Here is a 21,047-nt window from a genome sequence, read left to right on the forward strand (position 1 = left end):
TTAACGTGGTGAAAGTCTATTGGTTGCATTGTTTTTGCATAAGCAAAGAACTTATAAATCAAAACTCAGGTGGCTGAAACACACACAGTTACTGTTTCTGAAACAAGCTGATGGAGCCGTCCAAGAACCTCCAGGAGAACATCTGCTCTACGCATGATGAGGTGATGAAGATGTTCTGCCGCACTGATCAGAAGTGTATCTGCTATGTCTGCTCTGTGGATGAACATAAAGGCCATGACACAGTGACAGTAGCAGCAGAAAGGACTGACAGGCAGAGAGAGCTGGAGGAGAGACGAGGAAACATCCAGCAGAGAATCCAGGACAGAGAGGAAGATGTGAAGCTGCTTCAACAGGAGGTGGAGGCCATCAATCACTCTGCTGATAAAACAGTGGAGGACAGTGAGAAGATCTTCACTGAGCTGATCCGTCTCCTCCAGAAAAGAAGCTCTGAGGTGAAGCAGCAGATCAGATCCCAGCAGGAAACTGAAGTGAGTCGAGTCAAAGATGTTGAGGAAAAGCTGGAGCAGGAGATCACTGAGCTGAAGAGGAAAGACGCTGAGCTGGAGCAGCTCTCACACACAGAGGATCACAACCAGTTTCTCCTCAACTTCCCCTCACTGCCAGCACCCAGTGAGGCGACACACTCATCCAGCATCAACATCCGTCCTCTGAGACACTTTGAGGACGTGACAGCAGCTGTGTCAGAACTCAGAGACAAACTACAGGACGTCCTGAGAGACTCATGGACAAACATCTCACTGAAGGTCACTGAGGTGGATGTTCTACTGTCAGAACCAGAACCAAAGAGCAGAGCTGGATTCTTAAAATATTCATGTCAAATCACTCTGGATCCAAACACAGTTCACCGAGAATTGGTGGTTTCAGAGGAAAATAGAAAGGTGACACGTATGAATGAAAATCAGCCGTATGATCAGAATTCAGAAAGATTCACTGTATGGACGCAGGTCCTGAGTAGAGAGAGTCTACCTGAGCGTTGTTACTGGGAGGTCGAGTGGAGCGGGAACGAAATTGAAGTAGCAGTCGCATACAGAAGTATCCAGAGAGGCAGCGGAGATGAATGTTGGTTTGGACATAATGATAAATCTTGGTCATTACATTGTTACAAAGGCAATTATACAATTTGGCACAACAACAAGTCAACCTCCGTCTCAGGTCCAGTTTCCTCCAGAGTCGGAGTGTACCTGGATCAAAGAGCAGGTGTTCTGTCCTTCTACAGCGTCTCTGGAGAAGGACATACACTTCCTTCTTTCCTCCACAGAGTCTACGCCACATTCACAGAGCCGCTGCATGCTGGGGTTAGGCTTGTCTACTTTAAAGACACGGCAGAGTTTTGTAAATTTACATCTTAAATTGAATTGCTATATTTTTGTAACGACTATTGATCGTTAAAAGAAAACTCCTGTCTTAACTTTTTCTTAACTACGATTCTTTGAGTGTGTTTATGTGATTGTGCACTATAAATGTCCTGTGCTGCTGATTTTTTATGACCACAGACGTCAGAATATAGCTGACATCTTGGTCCAGTTTTAGTCTTTGTTTTCACACCAACACGCAGAAACAGACAGAAAACACACAGAATAAGTTAGCCTTTTAATTATAATAACTATGAGTCTAGAAATACTGTACAGTTGGAGTAGATTCTGGTTCCAGGTTGCATCAAAGGTGGAGGTGTCTATGTTTTATATACTGCTGCAGGTTTTTCCAGTCCAGTGAGTCAAGGCTTTTATTTGGTGGCAAATATGTGAGGTATACTTCACAACTGAAAATGTGTCTGGAGGAACAATTACAGCATTTTCTATTTATTATTTCCTTAACCTTCTAGATTTATTCTTAAAATGCAATGAAACAATACTGATAACAGTCCAGGGTCTGTATTCACAAAGATTCTCACAGTCCTGTCCAAGTTATCCTATTATAACTGAAAAATTCCTGCTAAAGAGTCTCAGCTAAAGAGTGATTCAGTCAGCTGCTGAGAGCATCTCTAAATGAGGAGATTGATTTTATTCTTCCTGGCAAAATATTAGAAGCTACTTTTGATCTTAGATTCTTTGGGAATTTGGGTCCTGGTGTTTAAGCTGTTCTATCTCAATCACACCTGACTTCACTGGTTACATCAGGTGTGACTGAGACCCAATACGTTCTGCAATTGAGTTTCAATGTTTGGAATTAATTCTTTAAAAAAGTAACTCTTTAAAGAAGTTCAGACGAAATCTGAACTTCTCTAAGTTCAGATTTGTAAAACATTTTAATTACTTAAACTGTTCTTGTGGAATATGTCTGTTGTAAATGTGTGAACACTTTTGAATTTTGTCAAATATAATTTCAGAGGGGGTTAAATGAATATATGTGGAAATGTAAATAAAAGAATAATACCTGACACAGATTATATTTATTTTTTATATTTCTATTCATTACTTTAAAAAGCTGGTCTGCACCATATTTAAGCTATATAATGATCCTTGTTTGTGCATCATTTTCATGTAGACAGAAGGCAGAGTTGTTAGACTTTTCACCATGGGTAAATACAACTTATCTATATTCTCCCACTAGCTCAGGTCATAAAAACAAATAAGATTAACTACCATAACTACACAGATGATAAACAGCTCTACATTACATTGTCACCAGGTGACTCTGAACCCATCCAATCACTGAACAGATGAATATGTGGATGTGGGATAACTTCCTCCAGCTGAACAGAAACAAAACTGAATTCATTATCTTTGGACCTAAAGAGGAGCGAACTAGAGTCAGCACAAAGCTTCAGGTATTACAGCTGGAAACTAGCAATAAGGCCCTAAATCTGGTTGTGATGATGGACTCTGACCTGAACCTGCAGAGCCTCATAAAGACAGTTAAAGTTACAGTTAGATAAGTTGGCCTCCATCACCTGAAGAACATCTCCAGGATTGGAGGACTAATTTCTCAGTGAGTTCTAGAGAAACTCATCCATACTTATATCTTTAGTCACATTAGCTGGGTTGGGGGAAAGGAGCAATGGCTTACAGTAGATGGGTATTTAATATAAACTGTAAACTCTAATTTTGTATTTAAAGAAATAGACTGCAACTTGTTATGGATTCTGTGTCTATCATCTACCTCTTTTATCTACTTACACACACACTGCTGCTTTCATAACAATATGACATAAGACTGGCAACAGTCACACATAAACACAATGAAACTGATTACACTACACTTTACTTTTACACTCACTTTTAATGACAACTGCATGGTCAAAATTTCTGATGACTTAATGAAACTTTTTAAAGCATATAATCTGTGCTGTTATTAAAAATTGGTCATTACACCAAGTTTTTCAACACTCTTTGGTGGCCTCTGGTGGCCAAAGGTATGAAGAGCTGCTTGAATGTGCAATTCTTGGTGATTGTCCATTTCACTGAAATGACAATTTTTGCTTAATTATCATGTGATTATTCTGCTGTATATTCTATAGTCATGATGCATTGAACAAAATTAAAATTAATTAAAATTAATTAAAATTTGAATGCAATTACAAACATAAGTGTATTGAGAGACAATTTATGATCATTTCCTGAGGTAAATAAAAAAATTACCTCTTTACAGTGAGAACATATCCTCACTGTTTTTCATATGTTCAGTTGAACCAGCTTATGACATTTGCCGTAACTTGCCAACCTGATTACAACTTCTGCATTTTACATTAATTACTTTTCTTTTTGTGTATCATATGGTGTTTTAATGAATGCGGATGATATCAATATTTTTGTCATAGTAAAAACACCGCACTACGTATCTATAGTTTGCATGTGTGCTGCTATCGTGTCTTTAGAGAGCTTTTTTTATCCTAAGGGTTAACCTGCTTTTTGTTTAAATATTGTAAGGAAAATATTCATAAATCAGTTTCAGTCTATTCAAATGAATCTGATTCAGCACTTCTCAGAATGTTGCACAAGTTGCTTTACAGAAAGTAAAATCAGAAAGACACATTGAACCACCAAAGACACAAACACTGTAATCAGATTATTAAGTGAACACACCTTTTAGAAATACGTGCTGGGAGTCAGGAAGTGCTTAACCCTTGTGTTGTCTTGCAGGTCAAAAGTGACACATTACCTTGTTTAGCTGTTGAAAAAATACCCTAAACTATCTTTTTAAAGCTTGAAATTTTATAACGTTTCCTAAATTGACTCCGTCATTAGAAAAAGTGATACTTATTTTTGTATATATTTCCATGTGGGCTGTACAGCACTAGGATACAAGGATTGTCTTATGGGTCATTTTGGACCCGTGAATTATAAAACCATTTTAACACCAGAAAAAGGGTTCAAGATGTTCTTGAATATCTTGTGTTCAACATTTTCAATATCTTGAATTGAACATTTTATGTTCAACGTGGTTCAATGTGGGGTTGAACCACATAGGATGATCTTTGTCTTATGTTGAAGATGTTCAGAGCATCTTCACAAGATGAACATCATCATCTCGTAAAGATTTTCTTCATCTTCAATAGCTTGAGATGTTCAACATTAAAAAAAAGTATATTTCTTCAGGATATAATTTTTCAGGATGTTCAATATCTTATATTATTCAGATACATCTTATGTCAACATTGACATAAGAGCTGATGTCAAACTGTTCAGAAAATCAAGTTTTGTTTTGTTGTGTTACGAGAGGTATTTTTATAGTCCACCTCTTAAAAAATATAAAAGTATGAACTGTTGACAAAAAAGTTCTAAATTGTTGACTTTGTGTCCTTTTCAGAATAATTAATTCAGAAGTAATTACTTCACATTTATATAATTACAATAATAAACCTTTACTGTGTAAAAAAATAAATAAAAAAGACTTATGACATTTGGTTTGTGGTAAAAAAAAGAAAGTGTAATACTGTTGATCGTCTTTTTGTATTGTATAACAAAAAATATGACAAAAAATGAATTTAATTCAGCTGAATTGATAAATAACAGATTGCTCCATCATGCAAAATAGGTTTTGGATTTTAGATTTTGTTCTGCCTCATCGTTTATTTTTGTATTACACTTCAAGATCATCACTGGCCTCCATTTACCCCTGTTGAAAACCCTCTGGATACACACCTGCTCAGCTGTCTTAAGAAGGCATTTATTACAAATAATATTCAAACCTTGATACCTGTAAATATTTTGAATATGTTGTACTAAATTAAAACTCAATTAAGTGTTAAACATAACAGGTCTGATGCATATTAATAAATATTATTAATTCAAACTTTTTGTTCTTTGCTTCCACCTCTGTGCTATAATCTACTCAGCTTGAATGCGATGCAAAGTGTGCTATTTATATGTTTTTGATTATCTTTCAAAAACAACGTACACCATCTGTCAGTTTTAAGTTTTTAGCACAAAAGGATTTCAGATAATCAAAAGAGGTAAAAGCTTTACTAACATATAGTAAGTCTTTAAACTTTAAGTTTCTGCTTTAATTTGAGCATAAGAGACTATCCTTCCTCTGAAACCAAACTATAAGGAGAGAGATCTAATTTGTTACTTAAGTTCTCGCCCCTTTGTTGTAATTTATATGTTAAATACATTGTCCCTCTCATTCTAGAGGATCTTTGTTACTCTTACGTATTCATGTGCTTCTGCTCCTCCCCAGATCTTTGACCTCAAAGTGTGAGAACTGGGTAGTAAAGGTCAGGTTTGCCTTATTCTCATTTCCTTGTTCGCCAGGCTGACAGCACAGACCTGCTGCCTTTCAGAGCCAACGCTACGTTCTGTTTCACAGAAAGTGGAACTGTGACAGAAAATGTCACAGTGAGGGCGTCAGCTTGAGCAATTAAAATTCTGCTGGATTTGCTGAAGTATCCAGTAAGTATTCCCAGTGAAGACAGCTACTGTGTGAAGTATTACAACCCTTTTAAAATTCTGAACCTTGAGGCATCAAATTGAGCTAAAATAATAATCTTCTTCCTGAAAAACAAGAAAACAACAGAACTAAATTCAGTTTATTCTTGTCTCATTTCCTTGTTTCACAGAAACACCTTAACTCACGCTGCCAGTTAACCATGCCACTCCTACATATTTCTCCTTTTCCACCGTCAGAGCAGATGGGAAGTTCATATATCAAAATTGAAAGTATTTGAGGGTTACAGTTAAGAGGAAAATGGCGCAGCAAGAAAATCAACCTGACCGACTAAAATTCTGCTGTTCGATCTGTCTGGATTTACTGAGGGATCCTGTGACGATTCCCTGTGGACACAGCTACTGTATGAACTGCATTAAAACCCACTGGGATGGAGAGGATCAGAAAGGGATCCACAGCTGCAGTCAGTGCAGGAAAACCTTCGTTCCAAGGCCTGTGCTGGAGAAAAACATCATGTTAGCTGATTTAATAGAAGAGCTGAAGAAGACTGGACTCCAAGCTGCTCCTGCTGACCACTGCTATGCTGGACCTGAAGATGTGGCCTGTGATTTCTGCACTGGAAGAAAACTGAAAGCCATCAAGTCCTGTTTATTCTGTCTGGCCTCTTTCTGTGAGAAACACCTTCAGCCTCATTATGATTCAGCTACATTTAAGAAACACAAGCTGATGGAGCCGTCCAAGAACCTCCAGGAGAACATCTGCTCTAAGCATGATAAGCTGCTGGAGGTCTTCTGCCGCACTGATCAGAAGTGTATCTGTTATCTCTGCTCTGTAGATGAACATAAAGGTCATGACACAGTGTCAGCTGCAGCAGAAAGGACTGAGAGGCAGAGAGAGCTGGAGGAGAGACGAGGAAACATCCAGCAGAGAATCCAGGACAGAGAGAAAGATGTGAAGCTGCTTCAACAGGAGGTGGAGGCCATCAATGTCTCTGCTGATAAAACAGTGGAGGACAGTGAGAAGATCTTCACTGAGCTGATCCGTCTCCTCCGGAAAAGAAGATCTGATGTGAAGCAGCAGATCAGATCCCAGCAGGAAACTGAAGTGAGTCGAGTCAAAGATGTTCAGGAGAAGCTGCAGCAGGAGATCACTGAGCTGAAGAGGAAAGACGCTGAGCTGGAGCAGCTCTCACACACAGAGGATCACAACCAGTTTCTCCTCAACTACCCCTCACTGCCAGCACTCAGGGAGTCGACACACTCATCCAGCATCAACATCCGTCCTCTGAGACACTTTGAGGACGTGACAGCAGCTGTGTCAGAGCTCAGAGACAAACTACAGGACGTCCTGAGAGACTCATGGACAAACATCTCACTGAAGGTCACTGAGGTGGATGTTCTACTGTCAGAACCAGAACCAAAGAGCAGAGATGGATTCTTAAGATATTCATGTCAAATCACTCTGGATCCAGACACGGCACAAACACAGCTGGCACTATCAGAGGGGAACAGGAAGGTGACCAGAACAAGTAAAATCCAGTCTTATTTTAGTCACCCAGACAGATTCACTCATTACTTTCAGGTTCTGAGCAGAGAGAGTCTGACTGGACGTTGTTACTGGGAGGTGGAGAGGAGAGGAAGAGGAGCTTTTATAGCAGTCGCATACAAGAATATCTGCAGAGTAGGAAGTGGGAAAAAATGTGGATTTGGGTATACTGACAAATCTTGGGCATTAAATTGTTCCCAAGATGGTTATAAATTTGGTCACAACAATGACTGGACCTCCGTCTCAGGTCCAGTTTCCTCCAGAGTCGGAGTGTACCTGGACCACAGAGCAGGTATTCTGTCCTTCTACAGCGTCTCTGAATCCATGACTCTGATCCACAGAGTCCAGACCACATTCACTCAGCCGCTGCTGGCTGGAGTTTATATTTACATCACTGGAGATTCTGCTGAAATATGTAAACTCAAAACAAGTAATGCTTAGGTTCAGTTTCTAACTTTTAGTTCAACTATTTACACTTTATTTCAGGTCTACAACTATATCAGTTCATCACACAAAAAAGTTCTAGTTTGATTTGTTTGGTTTATTTCAGTCACTGAACTCTGAAGTGCAATTTATTCCAGAAAGTGAAAAAATGTGGGAGATATTTTACTCATGTTTCCCTTTGAACACAGTTTGTTGCATCATGACATGATACAGAGTTATTGTGATTTGTGTTATGTTCTAGATATCTTCAGTATAAACTTCTAAATAAAGTTTTTGCTCAATGTTGAACTGTTTGCAGGTTGTAAAAATCAAATCTTTTAAATGTATTTTGTCATTCCAAAGGTAAGAGAAAATAGATGCTGTTTCAAGATTTAAGTTTTTCTACAGCTTCAGCTCTGAAACATTTAGTTAAAATGTAACCGTCTCAATTTCAACCTTTTGTCCACATTTTCATTTTACTGAAACAAACACTTGAAATCAGTTTGTTCATGTGAGTCAGACCCTTTAAGATGGCAAATAGCTTCAAACTTGTCAGCCAGCCTAGAGCTGTAAAACTGCATGAAGCTCAAAGAAAAAGATACAGCTGTGTTGAAAGCTGTTTAAGGTTCACATACTGATTTCTCCCTAAATCAGTTCAGCAAAAAACAAAAGATCAAGGCTAATTTTACTGAAGGGCCTCTAAAAATCTACACTGTAATTCCGATAAATATTCTCAAACTGGAATAAAAATGTCAGCATAGCCCCTACTAGTTCCCTGCAGTCTCATCTTTACTGGCTACCTCCAGTGTTATATAAAAAAGGCAGTGCCTAAATTTGATACCAGAACCACACATTTAAAGAAATGCATGAGTACATGCGACATTCAACTCCACAAAGAGCAAATAGTTTGACAAATTTCTCATTAAACTGCATGGAAGTTGACCCTCTAACCTGGAGTTTAATCAACTTGGGATATAAGCCAAAGAGAATGGAAAAAAATAAATAAAATAAATTAAGGTGGAAGTCAAGAAATGCTTTTGAAAGGAAACACTGGACATGCATATTTAAAGTTATTGCAAAGTGACAAATATGGAAAAGTGAAAATCAAAACATGTGATAGTGTAACATAGTTAAAATGGTTCAGGTTAAATCCTGCTAAAATGCACCATCTGCTAGTAAAAAGTTGTATTGCATTCACCCTAGAAAGAGCGGGGTATTATGGGTAATCAATCCTCAGAGCCATGAGGATCACCGACGAGGTAACGTGTCTCTGCCATGTGATGAAGAAATATTATTTATGCATTTTGTGAAGTGTGTTTGTGGTTTTTGTTTTTGCATATTGTTGAAATATGTTCGGTCTGGGCCACGCTAGTTCTGTTATTATGTCGTTTTTGAGAATGTTTAGTTCATGAGAAAGTGCAGTGGGTATTTCCCACGTGGTAACATTTTGGCTCCTCCTTGCAGGAGCTTGTTTTATCCCAGAGACTGATCTTACTTCCATGCCCGTTGTGTTAAATGCAGGTATGTTTTACCAAATGTCCTGTAGCAGATGGTTAACATGAGACTAAGTTTTATATTAACAGTTTTATAGAATGATATGGTTCATTTATATTTCTGCATTGTTCCAATATGCAAGTTTGTATAAACTAAAATATAAAAACAGAATCCAGTGAATAAAATGTTAGCATTTTATTTCGTTTTTCAGAGCATTTTAATTAATTGCTTTACTTTCTTGAAAAGGACACTCATTGGTTGTTCCGTTATTGTAAACAAATTCCACTATACTTGAAATTCTTGAATAATTAGTTTTTATTCAGCTTGAAATGTTTTTAAAAGATAATAATATAACTGAGAAGTTTCAGTCTGAGTTTAAAGTTGCTCATGGCACTAAATCTGCCGCTCCGAGTGTATAATGATCTCCTCTTAACAGTTGATTCAGGCAACGTTGCTGTTTTATTACTTTTAGATTCGATCTCTGCATTTGACATTGTAGATCATCAGATTCTCTTACATAGATTAAAACACTGTGTTGGCCTGCGAGGCTCAGTATTCGAATGGTTTAAATCTTATCTGGGAAACAGAACTTTCTCTGTTCATCTTGATCAATCCTGTTCTGGGGCCAGACCTTTAAAGTATGGTGTTCCCCAAGGGTCAATTTTAGAGCCCATTTTGTTTATCTTGTATTTACTGCCTCTTGGTAAGATCTTCCAAAAATTTAATATTTCTTTTCATTGCTTTGCAGATGACATCCAGATTTATTTGCCCCTTAGAATGCAAAATGGTACAAATGATTATCTTCAGCTGTTGATAAACTGTTCAGCTGAAGTTAAATTATGGATGGAAAAAAACTTTCTTCACCTCAATGAAAGCAAAACTCAAGTTCTTTTATTTGGTCAAAAACTTCAGACTACAAATCCAAATCAGATTCTTGGTTCCTTGGCTCGGTGTTGTCAGACCTCTGCCAGGAATCTTTGTTTCATTCTTGACAGCTCTTTAAAGCTAGATAAACAAGTTAGTTCTGACGTTAAATCGAGTTTCTACCACCTTCGGCGTTTAGCAAAAGTTAAATCTTACTCCTGTTTTAAGGACATTGAAGGACTTATCCATGCCTTCATAAGAATTCCTTACTGCAACTCTTTATATAGAGGGATAGAAAAATCACAGATTCAGCGACTTCAAATGATCCAGAACGCAGCAGCACGGCTTCTTACAGGAACCAGGAAGCATGACCATATAAGGCCAACTCTGACATCTTTATACTGGCTGCCTGTCTTTTATCGAATAGATTTTAAGATTCTTTTGTTAACTTATAAAGTTTTAAATGGGTCGCAATCTCTCCTGGAGGCGTGGGTTCGAATCCCACTTCTGACACATTCCTTTGCACTTAAGAAAGTGCATCATGTTAGTGCCAGTAATAGGTGCAATTTGCCTCATTTGAGGCAGAGCAAGATGATCTATGGTCAGGTCTGCCAACATTTGTGGGAGATGTTCAGTGGTTCTCCAGAATAAAATCATTCAAAGCTTATTATGGTAACAATTAATAAGGGGGCCATGGCCGGAATGCAAACTCAACCCGTAATTTGCAGAAAACCTGCTGAATTTTGCTTCTTGCTATGTTCAAATAGTCTATTTTCCTTCTTGAATTGTCGTGTTGATCGCCCTTCGAGCATACCGCCTGCGGACGCATTTCACTCTTTGCTCATAGAAGTCAGAATTGCCGAGCGGTCTAAGGCGCTGCGTTAAGGTCGCAGTCTCTCCTGGAGGTGTGTGTTCAAATCCCACTTCTGACAGATTTCTTTGCATTTAAGAAAGTGCATCATGTTAGTGCCAGGAAAAGGTGTCATTTGAGGCAGAACAAGACAGTCTGGTCAAGTTTGCCAACATTTGTGGGACATGTTAAGTGTTTCTCTAGAACACATATGTCAAACTCAAGGCCCGCCATGTCATTTTATGTGGCCTGCCCCAGCATTTTATAGGCCGATGATTTACTTAAAATAGGTTTTGAGCACAAATTGACTACAAACTACATCTGTAGAATGCATGCTGGTAAACATGCATTCCGATGTTTACCAGCCAACATTACGGCTTCTCGCCACTAGAGAGCAGCAGAGTCAACTCAAGCTGCTTATTGATTTTCCCAGCGAATAAAACTGAGACATCCGCAAGCTAACATCAAAACATCCAAGAAAAGAAAAATCGATTTACAAGTAAGACTGTGAATGAAGATGTGTGTGAGTTGGTGTCAGGGCGGCAGGTCGCGCTAGACGTTATCTTGACCGACAACATAAAAAATAAATAAATAAATAAAAATCAGTCATGTACTATTTTTATCCGTGAAATTACAATCATATTAACATCGGCTATTTAGTCGCATTTTATGCGGTTTAGATAATATTCACCGTGAATCCAGATCCCATCACCAATTAAGCAGATAAATGTATCCACATCTAAGCGACTTCACATTTCTAAGTCTTCACAGCGGCGGAGCCTCGTCCGCAGTGGTTGAGCAGCGGACTGCGCATGTTACAGTCTAATTAACTTTTGCATCGTCATTTATTTCCTCCAGATAAACTGCCGGCTCCTCAAATGGATTAACACAACGTTGATTTCTCTTTAGTTTTCTCTGGTCTGTAATGGAGACTTGAATTGTCAACCAAAAGTTTGTAATGCGCTTCCTAACCATTTTTTATTTGCAAGAATTGATTTTACTTTTTAGTCATTTAGCCAATACTCTGTAGAACCATTCGTCTCTGCAATATATTTTTTGATCCCAGGCTTAGTTTATGGACTGAACAGACAGAAACAGTCACCATTATACATTTTGAAGTGTTGATTTTATTTTTGAACCATTTTTTTTAATTGCAAGGTGTTGATTTTATTTTTGAACCCTTATTTATTTTTGCAGTGTTGATTTTATTATTGAACCCTTATTTATTTTGCAGTGTTGATTTTATTTTTGAAACCTTATTTATTGTGAAGTGTTGATTTTATTTTTGAACCCTTACTTATTTTGAAGTGTTGATTGTCTGAAAGACCTTAGACATGAATTGCCCCATACGGGGTTTGAACCGACAACCTCAGCATTACCAGCGCCGTGCTCTAACCTGCTGAGCTAACTCACCTACCTTACAAACTGATGAGTTTCCATGGATTTAAGAACTCACATGATCTTACCACAATGAAGATTTGATAAAAGTGCTTATATTCTAATGCTTTTCAAAACAACATACATAATATTTTATTTTCCAGAGATTTTGTATTTTGAAGTGTTAATTGTATTTTTGAACCATCTTTTATTTGTAAGTATTGATTTTATTTTATAGCCATTTAGCCAAGTCTCTGTAGAACCATTTGTCTCTGCTAATGACATCTTCAATCAATTTTTTGATCCCAGGCTTAGTTTATGGACTGTAATGTGAAATTAGGCACAAGTATAAGTCTGACAGTTTGTTCACCAAGTTACTGTGCTCTCTGAGAGGATCTGTGGTATTTGACATTGTTCCATGCCCATCATTGACGTTACTCTCTAACAAAATGTGGATCATCTACCAGGAACACTGCAAACAGCATGAGTTCCTGTAGTGTAGTGGTTATCACATTTGCTTCACATGCAAAAGGTTGCTGGTTCAAAACCAGACAGAAACAGATTTTGCATGTTCTATTTATCACAGGTGTTTAGTAAAGGTCATCACGGCTCTGTGGTGTCATGGTCTGTACTCTGAATCCAGGCATCTGAGTGCAAACCTAAGTTGAAATTTTCATGTTGCATCTCACATCATCAACTTTGGGACCTCAAGCTGAAACAAAGCACAGAAGTTCAGTTCCTGTAGTGTAGTGGTTATCAAGTTTGCTTTACACGCAAAAGGTCTCTGGTTCAAAACCAGATAGAAATGGTTTTTGTAGGTTATGCATCTTTTGGGGTGCAGTGAGACAAGAGCCTTCCTCTTTGGTGATGGTTCATTTGCCAATCGACTTCAATGTCAGCTTCTTTGAAATCGAAGCTACTTTACTTCAATTACCAATTGGTAGTTCAATGGCGTAATGCACATGTGTCTACATCTACATTTTTCTCATAGTGACAGAAACCACCCCAATAACTTTTAATAAATTAAATTAAGCGACTTCACTTAAATTAGCATCACTTCACCCGCTGGGGTCTGAACAACTTCCTTCTGGTTCCCATCTGCAGAAAAATCTGCGCTAATTCATCAGTCAGTTGGATCTGTCTGATCCAAACAGATCAACTGAACTCTGAGTGTTTTACCCTGTGAGGTCCGGTGTGAGCTTTTACCAGGATTTTTATTTTTTTGTTTTGCGTGGTTTCGCTTCTCCAAAACGGACAGATGTTACGTCTGCAGCTCCTCCAGACGCTCCAAAGCGTCCGGTCCATAACTCTTCAACTCGCTGTCAGCTCTGGTCAGAAAGACGCATTTAGTTCAGAGTCCATGAGATGATATTCAGAAAGGATTTTTAAATTAATTGGTTTCAGTTGCCTCTGAGACTAAATCTTTGCATAAAGTCTATAATGTCTGCCCATGTGACTTGTTTTTATTATTTGCTTGCTCACCTTTAAATATTTAAATATTGTAATTTTTAAACTGAGCAGTAATTTTACATCCATGGAAGCTCAAATGTAATATTTAAAACTTCAATACATAAAATCAGTTATTTAACAATATGAGTTGTTTAATGTATTTTTAACATTGTATTTTTATACATTTATGCTGGGGCTGCCCAAGTCTAGTTTTCCAGAGCTACCATCTGCAGCTTTAGATGGTTCCTTCTGTAACACACCTGGACCATTGACTCATTATAAGCCTCTACAGAACTGAACGAGGGAAGTCAGCCTTTTGTCTGGGGTGTGTTTTAGCAGGGATGCCCTCCTCATTTGTACCGTCAATGTGGCCCATTGAGGGGGGCCAATATGCTGAAGTGGCCCTGGGTGAAACTGAGTTTGACACTCCTGCTCTAGAATAAAATAATTCAAAGCTTATAATGGTAAACTCAACCCGTAATTTGCAGAAAACCTGCCAAATTTTGCTTATCGCGATGTTCAAATAGTATATCGTCCTTCAATCGTGATTCGCCCTTTGAGCATACCGTATGCGAAGACATCTCTCACACTGCTTATGGAAGTCAGGATGGCCGAGCGGTCTAAAGCGCTGCGTTCAGGTCGCAGTCTCTCCAGGAGGCGTGGGTTCGAATCCCACTTCTGACATGTTTCTTTGCATTTAAGAGAGTGCATCATGTTAGTGCCAGGAAGAGGTGCAGTTTATGTCATTTGAGGCAGAACAAAAGAGTCTATGGTCAAGTTTGCCAACATTGGTGGGACATGTTGAGTGGTTCTCTAGAATAAAATCATTCAAAGCTTATAATGGTAAACTCCACCCATAATTTGGCAGAAAACCTGCTGATTTTTGCTTCTCGCTATGTTCAAATAGTCCATCATCCTTCAATCGTTATTCGCCCTTTGAGCATACCGTATGCGAAGACATCTCTCACACTGCTCATGGAAGTCAGTATGGCCGAGCGGTCTAAGGCGCTGCGTTCAGGTCGCAGTCTCTCCTGGAGGCGTGGGTTTCAATCCCACTTCTGACACATTTCTTTGCATTTAAGAGAGTGCATCATGTTAGTGCCAGGAATAGGCGCAGTTTATGTCATTTGAGGCAGAAAAAAAGAGTCTATCGTCAAGTTTGCAAATAACATTTGTGCGACATGTTCAGTGGTACTCCAGAATAAAATCATTCAAAGCTTATTATGGTAACAATTTATAAGGGGGCCATGGCTGGAATGCAAACTCATCCAGTAATTTGTAGAAAACCTGCTGAATTTTGCTTCTTGCTTTGTTCAAATAGTCTATTTTCCTTCTTGAATTGTCGTGTTGATCGCCCTTCGGGCATACTGCCTGCGGACGCATTTCACTCTTTGCTCATAGAAGTCAAAATTGCCGAGCGGTCTAAGGCGCTGCGTTCAGGTCGCAGTCTCTCCTGGAGGCGTGGGTTCGAATCCCACTTCTGACACATTTCTTTGCATTTAAGAGAGTGCATCATATTAGTGCCAGGAATAGGTGCAGTTTATGTCATTTGAGGCGGAACAAAAGAGTCTATTGTCAAGTTTGCCAATAACATTTGTGGGACATGTTCAGTGGTACTCCAGAATAAAATCATTCAAAGCTTATTATGGTAACAATTTATAAGGGGCCATGGCCGGAATGCAAACTCAACCTGTAATTTGCAGAAAACCTGCTGAATTTTGCTTCTTGCTATGTTCAAATAGTCTTATTTTCCTTCTTGAATTGTCGTGTTGATCGCCCTTCGAGCATACCGCCTGCGGACGCATTTCACTCTTTGCTCATAGAAGTCAGAATGGCCGAGCGGTCTAAGGCGCTGCGTTAAGGTCGCAGTCTCTCCTGGAGGCGTGGGTTCAAACCCCACTTCTGACAGATTTCTTTGCATTTAAGAAAGTGCATCATGTTAGTGCCAGGAAAAGGTGTCATTTGAGGCAGAACAAGAGAGTCTATGGTCAAGTTTGCCAACATTGGTGGGACATGTTGAGTGGTTCTCTAGAATAAAATCATTCAAAGCTTATAATGGTAAACTCAACCCATAATTTGGCAGAAAACCTGCTGAATTTTGCTTATTGCTCTGTTCAAATAGTCTACCGTCCTTCAACCGTGATTTGCCCTTTGAGCATACCGTATGCGAAGACATCTCACATGCTGCTCGTGGAAGTCAGGATGGCCGAGCGGTCTAAGGCGCTGCGTTCAGGTCGCAGTCTCTCCTGGAGGCGTGGGTTCGAATCCCACTTCTGACACATTTCTTTGCATTTAAGAGAGTGCATCATGTTAGTGCCAGGAATAGGCGCAGTTTATGTCATTTGAGGCGGAACAAAAGAGTCTATTTTCAAGTTTGCCAATAATATTTGTGGGACATGTTCAGTGGTACTCCAGAATAAAATCATTCAAAGCTTATTATGGTAACAATTTATAAGGGGCCATGGCCGGAATGCAAACTCAACCCGTAATTTGCAGAAAACCTGCTGAATTTTGCTTCTTGCTATGTTCAAATAGTCTTATTTTCCTTCTTGAATTGTCGTGTTGATCGCCCTTCGAGCATACCGCCTGCGGACACATTTCACTCTTTGCTCATAGAAGTCAGAATGGCCGAGCAGTCTAAGGCGCTGCGTTAAGGTCGCAGTCTCTCCTGGAGGCGTGGGTTCAAACCCCACTTCTGACAGATTTCTTTGCATTTAAGAAAGTGCATCATGTTAGTGCCAGGAAAAGGTGTCATTTGAGGCAGAACAAGAGAGTCTATGGTCAAGTTTGCCAACATTGGTGGGACATGTTGAGTGGTTCTCTAGAATAAAATCATTCAAAGCTTATAATGGTAAACTCAACCCATAATTTGGCAGAAAACCTGCTGAATTTTGCTTATTGCTCTGTTCAAATAGTCTCTTTTCCTTCAACCGTGATTCGCCCTTTGAGCATACCGTATGCGAAGACATCTCACACACTGCTCGTGGAAGTCAGGATGGCCGAGCGGTCTAAGGCGCTGCGTTTAGGTCGCAGTCTCTCCTGGAGGCGTGGGTTCGAATCCCACTTCTGACACATTTCTTTGCATTTAAGAGAGTGCATCATGTTAGTGCCAGGAAGAGGTGCAGTTTATGTCATTTGAGGCAGAACAAAAGAGTCTATGGTCAAGTTTGCCAACATTGGTGGGACATGTTGAGTGGTTCTCTAGAATAAAATCATTCAAAGCTTATAATGGTAAACTCCACCCATAATTTGGCAGAAAACCTGCTGATTTTTGCTTCTCGCTATGTTCAAATAGTCCATCATCCTTCAATCGTTATTCGCCCTTTGAGCATACCGTATGCGAAGACATCTCTCACACTGCTCATGGAAGTCAGTATGGCCGAGCGGTCTAAGGCGCTGCGTTCAGGTCGCAGTCTCTCCTGGAGGCGTGGGTTTGAATCCCACTTCTGACACATTTCTTTGCATTTAAGAGAGTGCATCATGTTAGTGCCAGGAATAGGCGCAGTTTATGTCATTTGAGGCGGAACAAAAGAGTCTATTGTCAAGTTTTCCAATAACATTTGTGGGACATGTTCAGTTTTACTCCAGAATAAAATCATTCAAAGCTTATAATGGCAAACTCAACCCATAATTTGGCAGAAAACCTGCTGAATTTTGCTTATTGCTCTGTTCAAATAGTCTCTTGTCCTTCAACCGTGATTCGCCCTTTGAGCATACCGTATGCGAAGACATCTCACATGCTGCTCGTGGAAGTCAGGATGGCCGAGCGGTCTAAGGCGCTGCGTTAAGGTCGCAGTCTCTCCTGGAGGCGTGGGTTCAAACCCCACTTCTGACAGATTTCTTTGCATTTAAGAAAGTGCATCATGTTAGTGCCAGGAAAAGGTGTCATTTGAGGCAGAACAAGAGAGTCTATGGTCAAGTTTGCCAACATTGGTGGGACATGTTGAGTGGTTCTCTAGAATAAAATCATTCAAAGCTTATAATGGTAAACTCAACCCATAATTTGGCAGAAAACCTGCTGAATTTTGCTTATTGCTCTGTTCAAATAGTCTCTTGTCCTTCAACTGTGATTCGCCCTTTGAGCATACCGTATGCGAAGACATCTCACACGCTGCTCATGGAAGTCAGGATGGCCGAGCGGTCTAAGGCGCTGCGTTCAGGTCACAGTCTCTCCTGGAGGCGTGGGTTCAAATCCCACTTCTGACACATTTCTTTGCATTTAAGAGAGTGCATGATGTTGGTGCCAGGAAAAGGTGTCATTTGAGGCAGAACAAGAGAGTCTATGGTCAAGTTTGCCAACATTGGTGGGACATGTTGAGTGGTTCTCTAGAATAAAATCATTCAAAGCTTATAATGGTAAACTCAACCCATAATTTGGCAGAAAACCTACTGAATTTTGCTTATTGCTCTGTTCAAATAGTCTCTTGTCCTTCAACCGTGATTCGCCCTTTGAGCATACCGTATGCGAAGACATCTCACACACTGCTCGTGGAAGTCAGGATGGCCGAGCGGTCTAAGGCGCTGCGTTCAGGTCGCAGTCTCTCCTGGAGGCGTGGGTTCGAATCCCACTTCTGACACATTTCTTTGCATTTAAGAGAGTGCATCATGTTAGTGCCAGGAATAGGCGCAGTTTATGTCATTTGAGGCGGAACAAAAGAGTCTATTGTCAAGTTTGCCAATAACATTTGTGGGACATGTTCAGTGGTACTCCAGAATAAAATCATTCAAAGCTTATTATGGTAACAATTTATAAGGGGCCATGGCCGGAATGCAAACTCAACCCGTAATTTGCAGAAAACCTGCTGAATTTTGCTTCTTGCTATGTTCAAATAGTCTTATTTTCCTTCTTGAATTGTCGTGTTGATCGCCCTTCGAGCATACCGCCTGCGGACGCATTTCACTCTTTGCTCATAGAAGTCAGAATGGCCGAGCGGTCTAATGCGCTGCGTTAAGGTCGCAGTCTCTCCTGGAGGCGTGGGTTCGAACCCCACTTCTGACAGATTTCTTTGCATTTAAGAAAGTGCATCATGTTAGTGCCAGGAAAAGGTGTCATTTGAGGCAGAACAAGAGAGTCTATGGTCAAGTTTGCCAACATTGGTGGGACATGTTGAGTGGTTCTCTAGAATAAAATCATTCAAAGCTTATAATGGTAAACTCAACCCATAATTTGGCAGAAAACCTGCTGAATTTTGCTTATTGCTCTGTTCAAATAGTCTACCGTCCTTCAACCGTGATTTGCCCTTTGAGCATACCGTATGCGAAGACATCTCACATGCTGCTCGTGGAAGTCAGGATGGCCGAGCGGTCTAAGGCGCTGCGTTCAGGTCGCAGTCTCTCCTGGAGGCGTGGGTTCGAATCCCACTTCTGACACATTTCTTTGCATTTAAGAGAGTGCATCATGTTAGTGCCAGGAATAGGCGCAGTTTATGTCATTTGAGGCGGAACAAAAGAGTCTATTGTCAAGTTTGCCAATAACATTTGTGGGACATGTTCAGTGGTACTCCAGAATAAAATCATTCAAAGCTTATTATGGTAACAATTTATAAGGGGCCATGGCCGGAATGCAAACTCAACCCGTAATTTGCAGAAAACCTGCTGAATTTTGCTTCTTGCTATGTTCAAATAGTCTTATTTTCCTTCTTGAATTGTCGTGTTGATCGCCCTTCGAGCATACCGCCTGCGGACGCATTTCACTCTTTGCTCATAGAAGTCAGAATGGCCGAGCGGTCTAAGGCGCTGCGTTCAGGTCGCAGTCTCTCCTGGAGGCGTGGGTTCGAATCCCACTTCTGACACATTTCTTTGCATTTAAGAGAGTGCATCATGTTAGTGCCAGGAATAGGCGCAGTTTATGTCATTTGAGGCGGAACAAAAGAGTCTATTGTCAAGTTTTCCAATAACATTTGTGGGACATGTTCAGTTTTACTCCAAAATAAAATCATTCAAAGCTTATAATGGCAAACTCAACCCATAATTTGGCAGAAAACCTGCTGAATTTTGCTTATTGCTCTGTTCAAATAGTCTCTTGTCCTTCAACCGTGATTCGCCCTTTGAGCATACCGTATGCGAAGACATCTCACACGCTGCTTGTGGAAGTCAGGATGGCCGAGCAGTCTAAGGCGCTGCATTTAGGTCGCAGTCTCTCCTGGAGGCGTGGGTTCAAATCCCACTTCTGACACATTTCTTTGCATTTAAGAGAGTGCATCATGTTAGTGCCAGGAATAGGCGCAGTTTATGTCATTTGAGGCGGAACAAAAGAGTCTATTGTCAAGTTTGCCAATAACATTTGTGGGACATGTTCAGTGGTACTCCAGAATAAAATCATTCAAAGCTTATTATGGTAACAATTTATAAGGGGCCATGGCCGGAATGCAAACTCAACCTGTAATTTGCAGAAAACCTGCTGAATTTTGCTTCTTGCTATGTTCAAATAGTCTTATTTTCCTTCTTGATTTGTCGTGTTGATCGCCCTTCGAGCATACCGCCTGCGGACGCATTTCACTCTTTGCTCGTAGAAGTCAGAATGGCCGAGCGGTCTAAGGCGCTGCGTTAAGGTCGCAGTCTCTCCTGGAGGCGTGGGTTCGAACCCCACTTCTGACAGATTTCTTTGCATTTAAGAAAGTGCATCATGTTAGTGCCAGGAAAAGGTGTCATTTGAGGCAGAACAAGAGAGTCTATGGTCAAGTTTGCCAACATTGGTGGGACATGTTGAGTGGTTCTCTAGAATAAAATCATTCAAAGCTTATAATGGTAAACTCAACCCATAATTTGGCAGAAAACCTGCTGAATTTTGCTTATTGCTCTGTTCAAATAGTCTACCGTCCTTCAACCGTGATTTGCCCTTTGAGCATACCGTATGCGAAGACATCTCACATGCTGCTCGTGGAAGTCAGGATGGCCGAGCGGTCTAAGGCGCTGCGTTCAGGTCGCAGTCTCTCCTGGAGGCGTGGGTTCGAATCCCACTTCTGACACATTTCTTTGCATTTAAGAGAGTGCATCATGTTAGTGCCAGGAATAGGCGCAGTTTATGTCATTTGAGGCGGAACAAAAGAGTCTATTGTCAAGTTTGCCAATAACATTTGTGGGACATGTTCAGTGGTACTCCAGAATAAAATCATTCAAAGCTTATTATGGTAACAATTTATAAGGGGCCATGGCCAGAATGCAAACTCAACCCGTAATTTGCAGAAAACCTGCTGAA

At 40.0% G+C, this 21,047-nt stretch overlaps 2 protein-coding genes and 17 non-coding genes across 19 annotated transcripts; all 19 read left to right on the forward strand.

Annotated features, from left to right (window-relative positions):
• The first annotated feature begins 103 nt into the window (after positions 1–103).
• Positions 104–2,398, forward strand: LOC106931311 (tripartite motif-containing protein 16-like). The gene has a single exon (XM_015009366.2). The coding sequence runs from the start codon at positions 111–113 to the stop codon at positions 1,368–1,370; it is 1,260 nt and encodes a 419-aa protein (XP_014864852.2). The 5' UTR covers positions 104–110; the 3' UTR covers positions 1,371–2,398.
• A 3,664-nt stretch (positions 2,399–6,062) lies between these two features.
• LOC148154563 (tripartite motif-containing protein 16-like) lies at positions 6,063–8,486 on the forward strand. The gene has a single exon (XM_088014590.1). The coding sequence runs from the start codon at positions 6,148–6,150 to the stop codon at positions 7,831–7,833; it is 1,686 nt and encodes a 561-aa protein (XP_087870716.1). The 5' UTR covers positions 6,063–6,147; the 3' UTR covers positions 7,834–8,486.
• Positions 8,487–14,450: 5,964 nt separating this feature from the next.
• On the forward strand, positions 14,451–14,533 carry trnal-cag (transfer RNA leucine (anticodon CAG)). Its single transcript has one exon. It is a non-coding gene; the product is annotated as a tRNA-Leu (tRNA).
• Positions 14,534–14,830: 297 nt separating this feature from the next.
• trnal-cag (transfer RNA leucine (anticodon CAG)) lies at positions 14,831–14,913 on the forward strand. The gene has a single exon. It is a non-coding gene; the product is annotated as a tRNA-Leu (tRNA).
• A 339-nt stretch (positions 14,914–15,252) lies between these two features.
• Positions 15,253–15,335, forward strand: trnal-cag (transfer RNA leucine (anticodon CAG)). Its single transcript has one exon. It is a non-coding gene; the product is annotated as a tRNA-Leu (tRNA).
• Positions 15,336–15,674: 339 nt separating this feature from the next.
• trnal-aag (transfer RNA leucine (anticodon AAG)) lies at positions 15,675–15,757 on the forward strand. The gene has a single exon. It is a non-coding gene; the product is annotated as a tRNA-Leu (tRNA).
• Positions 15,758–16,045: 288 nt separating this feature from the next.
• On the forward strand, positions 16,046–16,128 carry trnal-cag (transfer RNA leucine (anticodon CAG)). Its single transcript has one exon. It is a non-coding gene; the product is annotated as a tRNA-Leu (tRNA).
• A 339-nt stretch (positions 16,129–16,467) lies between these two features.
• Positions 16,468–16,550, forward strand: trnal-aag (transfer RNA leucine (anticodon AAG)). Its single transcript has one exon. It is a non-coding gene; the product is annotated as a tRNA-Leu (tRNA).
• A 288-nt stretch (positions 16,551–16,838) lies between these two features.
• trnal-uag (transfer RNA leucine (anticodon UAG)) lies at positions 16,839–16,921 on the forward strand. Its single transcript has one exon. It is a non-coding gene; the product is annotated as a tRNA-Leu (tRNA).
• A 297-nt stretch (positions 16,922–17,218) lies between these two features.
• trnal-cag (transfer RNA leucine (anticodon CAG)) lies at positions 17,219–17,301 on the forward strand. The gene has a single exon. It is a non-coding gene; the product is annotated as a tRNA-Leu (tRNA).
• A 300-nt stretch (positions 17,302–17,601) lies between these two features.
• On the forward strand, positions 17,602–17,684 carry trnal-aag (transfer RNA leucine (anticodon AAG)). Its single transcript has one exon. It is a non-coding gene; the product is annotated as a tRNA-Leu (tRNA).
• Positions 17,685–17,972: 288 nt separating this feature from the next.
• On the forward strand, positions 17,973–18,055 carry trnal-cag (transfer RNA leucine (anticodon CAG)). Its single transcript has one exon. It is a non-coding gene; the product is annotated as a tRNA-Leu (tRNA).
• A 288-nt stretch (positions 18,056–18,343) lies between these two features.
• Positions 18,344–18,426, forward strand: trnal-cag (transfer RNA leucine (anticodon CAG)). Its single transcript has one exon. It is a non-coding gene; the product is annotated as a tRNA-Leu (tRNA).
• Positions 18,427–18,765: 339 nt separating this feature from the next.
• On the forward strand, positions 18,766–18,848 carry trnal-aag (transfer RNA leucine (anticodon AAG)). Its single transcript has one exon. It is a non-coding gene; the product is annotated as a tRNA-Leu (tRNA).
• A 288-nt stretch (positions 18,849–19,136) lies between these two features.
• Positions 19,137–19,219, forward strand: trnal-cag (transfer RNA leucine (anticodon CAG)). Its single transcript has one exon. It is a non-coding gene; the product is annotated as a tRNA-Leu (tRNA).
• Positions 19,220–19,558: 339 nt separating this feature from the next.
• On the forward strand, positions 19,559–19,641 carry trnal-cag (transfer RNA leucine (anticodon CAG)). Its single transcript has one exon. It is a non-coding gene; the product is annotated as a tRNA-Leu (tRNA).
• A 300-nt stretch (positions 19,642–19,941) lies between these two features.
• Positions 19,942–20,024, forward strand: trnal-uag (transfer RNA leucine (anticodon UAG)). The gene has a single exon. It is a non-coding gene; the product is annotated as a tRNA-Leu (tRNA).
• Positions 20,025–20,363: 339 nt separating this feature from the next.
• trnal-aag (transfer RNA leucine (anticodon AAG)) lies at positions 20,364–20,446 on the forward strand. Its single transcript has one exon. It is a non-coding gene; the product is annotated as a tRNA-Leu (tRNA).
• A 288-nt stretch (positions 20,447–20,734) lies between these two features.
• Positions 20,735–20,817, forward strand: trnal-cag (transfer RNA leucine (anticodon CAG)). The gene has a single exon. It is a non-coding gene; the product is annotated as a tRNA-Leu (tRNA).
• The last annotated feature ends 230 nt before the right edge of the window (positions 20,818–21,047 follow it).

This window comes from Poecilia mexicana, unplaced genomic scaffold, assembly GCF_051168715.1.
Source record: "Poecilia mexicana isolate PSO_F unplaced genomic scaffold, ASM5116871v1 scaffold_17, whole genome shotgun sequence".
NCBI lineage: Eukaryota > Metazoa > Chordata > Actinopteri > Cyprinodontiformes > Poeciliidae > Poecilia > Poecilia mexicana.